Source organism: Centruroides vittatus, unplaced genomic scaffold, assembly GCF_030686945.1.
Source record: "Centruroides vittatus isolate TY-2023 unplaced genomic scaffold, ASM3068694v2 contig_1019, whole genome shotgun sequence".
Classification (NCBI taxonomy): domain Eukaryota; kingdom Metazoa; phylum Arthropoda; class Arachnida; order Scorpiones; family Buthidae; genus Centruroides; species Centruroides vittatus.
The window spans coordinates 69,443-78,762 of record NW_027120663.1 but is presented as its reverse complement, the minus strand read 5'-3'; the positions used below and the strand labels follow the sequence as shown (position 1 = coordinate 78,762).

At 32.2% G+C, this 9,320-nt stretch overlaps 1 protein-coding gene across 1 annotated transcript; it reads left to right on the top strand.

Moving 5' to 3' along the window:
• The first annotated feature begins 4,505 nt into the window (after window positions 1-4,505).
• On the top strand, window positions 4,506-5,597 carry LOC136987760 (uncharacterized). Its single transcript, XM_067285555.1, has one exon. It carries the CDS (start codon window positions 4,506-4,508, stop codon window positions 5,595-5,597), a length of 1,092 nt encoding a protein of 363 aa, XP_067141656.1.
• The last annotated feature ends 3,723 nt before the right edge of the window (window positions 5,598-9,320 follow it).

Here is a 9,320-nt window from a genome sequence, read left to right as displayed (position 1 = left end):
ATTAATAAGTTTAGTTTATATGTGTGGATACTTGGCAGTAGGCTAATAATTGTTTATTTGTTACATACATAATTTTGTAATTTTATATTGGAACAATAAAGTAACATTCTGCCTTTATATTTTATATACTGTGTAGAATTTAATTGTAATTTTAATATTGCTTTATACTGTCACATAATACTGTATGAACAGTATACAGTATTATGTAACTGATAGAATAGAACTTATTAGGCAAATGCTAAGCCCTCACAGTGGAACACGTTTTATTATTAAAAGTAGGATAAATTCTGTATTTTTTAGTAAATATAAATAAACCTTGTTGGTAATAACAAGAGTAGAATACTCTTGTACTCTAAATAATACGTGTTTGTACAGTACTCAACAGTTGTAATGTAAAAATAGACAATTCAGTATAGGCTATTTGATTTAAAAAGAATCTTAATTAGCATTAATAAAATCTAATTCCTTTATGTATAAATGTTAATAAAATGATACTATATAATAATTGATTGCTTGTGATATGATTTATTATCGATCTAAATTCTTTTATTACTAAAAATCCAACTTAAAACCAATATAAACATAGGATGATACAGCCAACGTCGCACAACGATTGACAGCAGCGCCTCTAGCGGCAACCTCCAATAGAGGGACAGAAAATAAGCTCGATTTCGACACTATATTTTCTAGCCACTTTAATGTATTTGCGCATTGACGACAATTTTAAACATGGCGGCATAAGAAATCACAATTAATTTAAACCGTTTTCTTAATCTACTGTTTCAGAAATGTTGGGCCAAATTTCACACGCTACAATGGAGGAAAACCCGAATAAAAAATTTGAGGGCCATTTTTGATCCGAAGATTGAAAGCAGGATGGCCGAGGGGCCATACAGCTCTGGAAGACTTCGAAGCCAATTTAGTTTATTTGACGAATATAAAATACAAAAATTTATTATCTAACTTTATGCGTATATATAAATGAGAACGTTGGTTTGTTTGTTTGTTTACTATACACTCCTAGGCCATTCGACCAATTGCTACGAAACTAAGCAGTTACGTTTATATATACCTAACTTAGGTAACGTTGTACAGTACATCCGATTCCAAAATAGTTATTGAATTTCTGTAAATCAATTATTTTCTATCTGCATTCGATTTGCTTATTTACACATAGCGCCATCTATTGGCAAAACAATTTAACAAAAAATTAACTAAATATAATTCTTATAAAAAAGATATAATTTTAAAAAATATATGTTATATTTACTTAATTACTGCGACAATGATATAGCGCGAAATATCATTACCGAAACGGTAACATATAACACTTGCCTGCGTGCAATCGAAAATGTAACTCTGGACAAATCTATAACTATTGTATTTAATTTTCCACATCTAAAGACTCGGTTTTTTTTTCATTTCTGAACGGTACTCTTTTAATTTTAATAAGCGCCCTCCGGTAGCCCTGTGCATAAAGCCACCGAACCTTGGTAGTTAGTTAGTCGTGGGTTCGGGCATAGCAAATGGGCTGGACTAAAGTACCTAGATATCAGAGTAGCGACATACGAGTCATCGCCGACATGTTCTGTCGACTGTCAACACGTGGTCTATGAATTTACATTAAGAAATGACGATTTTTTTTTAGTTTAATAAAGCATTTATTAAACTAAAAAAATCGATAATAAATATGTATCGAATTTAAAAAAAATCAAGTATTTTTACATCAGCTTCATCGTCACGCAAAAATGCAACAATATCGACAACAATACATTTTCTATTGTTTTCCATTTCTTTGTTGCGAGATTGAACGAAGAAACTTTAGCGATTTTTTTGTTTTTTTTTTCCTAGAAGATAACCGCTTCGGATATAAATGTGAGTAATATTTTTACAGACTACACAATATACTGTACAAATATTTTGATATTAAAGGAACTACCGATCTAGAAATTTGTCATTGGGTAATCATAAGGTTCTTGATGGTAGAAAAAGGTTGAATGGTCGCATTTAGGACGAGTATACTAGAAAACACCAGATTTCACAGGAAACAAAACAAAACTCTAAATTTGTCAGACAAACTGAAAAACCAAAAACAAATTCAATTTTGTTTTCAAATTTAATTTCTTTTTTGAAAAAGCATTGGAATTTGACAAATACTTGATGAAACTATAATATATGGAAATCAGGATTTCGATTACGATACAAAAACTTACAACTGTAGACAGTCTACAGGGGACGGTTGGCAAACGTTTAAGATTACAGCTTATCACTATAAATGACCCTGTATAGAATCCTGTAAGGAAATCGATCCGTTCGAATTCTATTAACATACAGATCTAAGAATTTTTCGGAAGGTGGTCTGTCCGGATATGTCTCTTCTCGTTCTTCACCACCGGGCCATGGGTCTGACCTCAACCCAAAATGGGCTTGATAAAAAAAAGAGGCATATACACATTTTCAGTTGAGGAACCAGATTGTTTAACTTTATTTCATTTCCTGGAGAAACTTTCCCTGAGAAAATTTATTCTACTCTTTACGTTTTTCATAGTAATTTTGTCAGAAGTAGCCAATATTTTCGAAGTTTTTCCTATGCTTCCCGTCTTTTATATTTATTACTATAATCTTATGACTTCATAAATAAAATTTCTGCGTAGATCTAGAAAATCTGTTGTAAAATTCTAGGACCGAAAGAATCGAAACATTTTTCAAATACGACTAAAAATATAAATGTGCCAGCCTACAAGTTTCCGAGACGACTACAATCGAACAAATATGCTATGCATGCGCTTATCACTCGTTGACACGAAAATTACAAATACACCTTCACTCTTTTCTCATTCTACTCCATGACAAGCAGAATTCAATTAGAGTCGTAGTGCAAGCCAACGCTTGAAGGAGGCGTGAATTTAGGAATGAACGTACTGTAGGGCACATTGCACTGGCGAACTTTGAATGAACACTCAGTCGCGTTGTCGGTGATATTGTAAAATCAGCTTAACTCCGAATTATAATCAGGGGCAAATTCTCTGGGCTTGCTTAGCACGCGTCACACGCTTAAGAGAAAGGTTTGACTGTCAATGTATTTTTTATATGAGAACATATATGCCAATAATAACTTATTCTAACGTGTAAACTCTTTTATCATTTGTGTTTGCGCTTACATCGATAGCTAGCCGCTAGCCGTTTTAAGTTAGTGCCATGCTTGCCGGAGCTCGATCGCTCGCTCGTGTGAAGATTGCCACAGCAAACAAGTGCGCCAGTCGAAGCATTTAATAAAATAGATGGATTTAAGAAAAAAATTAATTTTTAGTTGGATAAGGTAAAAATAATAATGTTGATATATTTAATAATTATTCCGAGTTTGTTACTTCGCAGCAAGATATAAACTTATCAAAAATAAATATAATCATCGAGCAACACTTACAATCTTTAAGTAATAGTGTCTAAAAATATTTCCCGTCAGAAAAAAACCACACGTGAAAGGAATTTGTGGATAACAAACCCTTTCATAGTATATGATAGTAATAAATTATATTTAAGTAACAGAGAATACGAGTCCATCCTTTTTTTTTTTTTTTTTTTTTTTTTTTTGTAACTCTTTCCGCCCAGTGGGCACTAAGAGGGCCTCTTATAGCATGCCCATTATGGGTTCGGCCAGGCCCACAATGGGGCGGCCGGGTGGTGAGGGACGGGGACCGACATATCCGGACGGACCACCCCCCGAAAAATTCCTGGGGATTTTTCGACCCGTCTGGATTCGATCCCGGGTCCCCCAGGGCGGCAGGCTGCTAACCTTGACCGCTCGGCCATCCGGCCACCGAGTCCATCCTTGAAATTAGTTCAGTTATGCTGAAAACTAGATTTTCAACAATGTCTATAGATAAATTTTCGATCAAAAGGAAAAATGAATTTCTAATCAACCTATACACTGTGGGGGCCCTTTTGCATATTAAACTGGCGTTTTTGTGCCTCGCTATTTGCTTCATAATCGGGAAGAGACATTTATTATATGTAAACTTTGTGAAGTTACCCCCAGACTCCGGTTTCTTCTTAGAACTGCTCCTAGGCTTTATGTACGCCGCTATTAAACGTTCTATAGTTCTTGTTCCAAACCCTAACTCCTTTGCTATCTCTTTGATTCTACCCAGCTCATTCATCGTGTCCATTATATTTGAGCAATATAAAAACGCTCTTCTGATTAGGGCCCTAAATGCGGATAATTTATAAACCGTTGGGTCATTGGAACTCGCCGGAATATACATCGGATCATGTGTGGGCTTGATGTACACCTAAAAGGGGCCCACATTACCTGCCCAGGGGTACCTAGGTTGTTTGGATTTGCAAAAATACATAAAAACAGTAAAGAAATCAGACCGGTTGTAGAGAAATGTAAAGGACCAACCTACATTTTGGAAAAACGTATGCATAGGCATTTAACACCACTTATTGAAGACTACCAATTTGTCGTAAAGGACCCGTTTAGTTTGGTTAATAACCTACATGATATGTCGTTAATGGACAATGAGATTGGGACTGTTATGGATTACGAGAGTATGTTTCCATCAATAAATCTTACCTCATGTTTTGATGAGTTAGTGAACCTGTTATGTGGGTTGCACCCAAAAGCATACAAGCACAAAAAAGATTTAGAGATAATGGTAGATCTAATATGCTTTCAGTCATTTTTCAGTTTCCAAGGTAAAGTTTATAAGCAGTTAAGAGGGGTCCCAATGGGCAGCCCGATGTCTGGCCTGCTCTGTGAATTGGTAGTGAGAAAGATTGAACGCATGACAGTTTTCAACTATAATGAACACATAATCATGTACAAAAGATATATAGACGATGTTCTAATTATTTGGAAGAATGACACAATGATACAGCGATTCCTAGACCAAGTGAACTCTAACCAACATGGCTTGAAACTTAACCTTGAGCAAGTTAGTAACAAAGAGCTACACTTCTTGGACGTTGCCATTGAATTTAAGAATGGAGCTTTATGCACGAAGGTGTACATCAAGCCCACACATGATCCGATGTATATTCCGGCGAGTTCCAATGACCCAACGGTTTATAAATTATCCGCATTTAGGGCCCTAATCAGAAGAGCGTTTTTATATTGCTCAAATATAATGGACACGATGAATGAGCTGGGTAGAATCAAAGAGATAGCAAAGGAGTTAGGGTTTGGAACAAGAACTATAGAACGTTTAATAGCGGCGTACATAAAGCCTAGGAGCAGTTCTAAGAAGAAACCGGAGTCTGGGGGTAACTTCACAAAGTTTACATATAATAAATGTCTCTTCCCGATTATGAAGCAAATAGCGAGGCACAAAAACGCCAGTTTAATATGCAAAAGGGCCCCCACAGTGTATAGGTTGATTAGAAATGACAAAGAAAGAATTGGTGTTAAAGAACAGGCGGGAGTATATGCAATTCCCTACAAAAATGACCAGTTGGGAATCGATAGGGACTACGTAGGTGTCACCAATAGAAACCTTGGAGTGAGGATAAAGGAGCATCGGTACGATGTCACAAAAAACAGGTGCACAACAGCGTTATCCAAAATGGCGCAAGCAGATGGTTCAGTGGTAGAATAGGAAAAATGAATATCCATTTCTACACGAGAAAGGGATGAAAATGTTAATCCCCTTCGCAACAACATATTTATGTAAAGCGGAATTTTCAACTATGACGGTAACAAAAATTAAATTTAGAAATCGACTTTCAATTATTTTACCGCTCCTACTCGGCTCGACTAATTTACAACCCACAGTTGAAAAGTTAATTGAAGAAGAGCAGCAGCAATCTTCTCACTAGCAATGTATACCAAATGAACAAAAATTTTAAATTTATAGTTTCTAGTAATCATAAGATTGATATTTTTTGTTGTGTACCTATATGCAATAAATTTGTGATGTGTTCAAATAATTTTTCACAATATTTTGTTGTAATTTTTGACAAGGATTTGTATTTATTAATAATTATAATTAAATACAAGAATAAACGTTTAGTAAATACTATTAATTTAATTTTTTAGTAATCATAAGACTGATATTTTTATGCAATAATTTTGTGATATTATCATCGTTTTCTGTGATTTTTGTCAAAGATTTATTTATATAAAATAATTATAATAATTACTTATATCGTACTATAATTGTTTCTTAAATTAATTTATCCAAAATCCATTTATTTTTTACGTCGGCTAATCCGAAAAATCCATCGGAATAAAATGAAACAAATAATTTCTGGGTTTGTAAGCTGGTTCGAATTGCAGTCACATACCTAGAATTCTAGGTCACACCTGAAGCACCACTGCCCACGTACTTTACAGAAAATTACTGATTAATTTATTCGATAGACAAACATTATTTATTTTATTTATTTATTATAATATTTTATATTTTATAATTATTAATTATTTTATATTATATTATAAACATATAATAAATATATATCATTATATAAATTATAATTCCTGCGAGTTTATGAAAATACTGTATCAATACCCCTTCCGAGTTATCAAAAGTTTGATGAATTCGAGTTAACCGGCTTGATTTAACATGCAAATAAATCCCTATGCTAGTTCGCATATCTCAATCAGTTATAGGTTTATTACTGAAAAATTTCTTGCGAATCTCTAGCCCGTCTCCATCCATCCACATCATCCACATGTGTCAATAACTAATACGCTATATTAGTAACATCCATACGAATCGTAAGGTACCGTACGTATGTACATTCATAGACTAATAATAAAATATTATTACCAAAAGTAAAATGACAAATTGTTTATTAATAACAATATTTTATTTACAAAATGAATTCTTCTGTAAGCTTCTATTGTCTATTGTGTTATATTTACTCTGACATATTTAAAATATTTGCAAATAATGAATATATGACATTATTATTACAGAACAGAACATGTCAGTTCTGATTTACACTTATTTGCAGGATTTTCTGCAGAATATTTTTTTTTTTTTTTTTGGTTTGCAGAATAGATATATTTTTACATTTAAACAATTATAATTATATATATATTAAAAAATTAAATAATAAACATTAAAAAAGCATTTCAATTAGTAGAACATGACATATTTTACTTAAAACTGTGTTCCACGAATAGAATAATCTTATATACTGTAATTATGTTTTCAAGATAAACATATGGAGTGCCATCTATCGTTAGAAAAATCATTTAAGAAAGAGTGACCCGCCATCTATCGTTTGAAAAATCAGTTATATTAAGTAAGAGTAACCCGCCATCTATCGCAAACAATTTAAATTATTTAAACGTTATTCAGAAAATCGTAAATAAAATATATTTTTAATAAAAAATTTAATTTATTGTTATTTTTTAAGAATGTAAAGACAATTATCATAATAACGGAGTCGATTCGATGTTTAAATAATTTATTACTTCGAAAATATCAACACAGTAATAAATTATATAAATTATAAATTCAGTTTATTTATAAAAAATATGTTAATCTATCTATTAAGAAAAACCATTTCAAACAATTATGAAAGAATATAAAATTAAGTGAAATTATTGTTTATAATGACGAAACACGAAATACGTCACCACCCAAGACCACGTAAATACTCTATTTCCGCTACGTCAAACTAGTCTGACGAGTAACCGTTTAAATCCCTTTGTGTTTAAAAGGACAAAGAGAAATTTCCCTAACCGTTGTGTAAAACTTTCTATAATAAAATAAAAATTTCAGTTTAATAATACTTTACAATGAAAACATATTAAAATAAAAATACATAAATGAATTTTGTACAAATAAAATTTTAAAAAAATTATAATATAGCTAAAAATGTGTAATTTATTTACTACTAATATCTACCGATTAATTAAATAAACTAATTATATATTATAATAAATCTATTATATATTAAAGAATTTACGTAAATGTAAAAGCGTACGAAGACTGGCAGCACTGTAGAGAGTTTGACGAACAGAAAGACCGTTAAAAAAAATGAAATTAAAATTCAAATAAAAATAATTTACAATAAATATAATATACTAATATTTGCATATACACAGGAATAAATAGTATACTATCGGATAGTACATTAATTAGACTTAAAATTATATTAATTGCATTCATAAAACTCTTATAAATGCCAATATATCAACTTTCTCACAGAAAAAAACAACTTAAATATATTACTTCTGACATTCTAAAAGTTAAAAATATTAAATAATATAATATTTAGAAGAACTGATAGTCATATCTATAGTATAAAATTTAATATTCGACAAATTTCACGTCGTCAATAATATGATCACAAATTTACATAATCAGCTTTTACAGGTCAGAGGATTGTTTCATATAATGTCTAATAATTCGCGAAGATATATAACTATACAAACATAATATATATGAAAATGTAGAAAACAAAATTCTTCATTTAAATAGCATATAGCCAAACAGAAAATATGAGTATAAATGATTTTCCTGCAATTTGATTGGACACGATTTTACAAGTCGTTAATGTAAACAAAACAAACGAATTTTTTTTGAAAAAAGTAAAAAATACAAGCGGATGTAAAGTGTACCAAACAAAACTACTGATATTTGCGTACTAGATATATTTTTTTCATACTTCTAATGTAAAAATTTGATTTTATACGAATTTTTAAAATAATACAAGTACATTCACTCAAATGACCTTCAACCTGCCCCGAGTCTTTTAGTGCAAATCTGTAAAACAGCTTCCCCGCTACACTGCTAGAGCAAAAGGGTGTAAAACCGAGGCGGCTGCCTATTGCTCAAGCAAACTTACCCCTTCACGCGCTTCAATCGCGTGAAGGCTTAAGTTTGCTTGAGCGTAGAAACAGTCATCTGTAAACATTCGAAATTCTTTTAAAGATCTTCGTGCTCATTGTATATTTCATCACCTCGTAATTAAACTATAACACGCATATTTCATATAACCAACGTGCGAAGACGTCAGGTAATCGCTTTTAAAATGGCGTCGGATAAACGAAATTTAGTAAAAATTGCAATAGGAGAATACTGGACGAACGAGAGGAATGATTTGTTTTAGTTTTGGGGGTGGAGACGTTCGATTATAGAAAATCTTGCTTCTAACCCCTTGTGGAGAATGGAAGCCGAAGGCGTAGGGTGGTAGGGAGTGTCTCGATCCCAATCCGTCGTCATTCGGGGAATAGAAACGTAAAAAATGCAGATATTTAGCCTTAAAATTCAAAAAGAATTCATTACGTCAATCGCATTCGAATTCGTTAAGCGCTTTCTAATCTCCATAGAAACGGCAACAATTGCCGTTTCTATTGTTGCAAC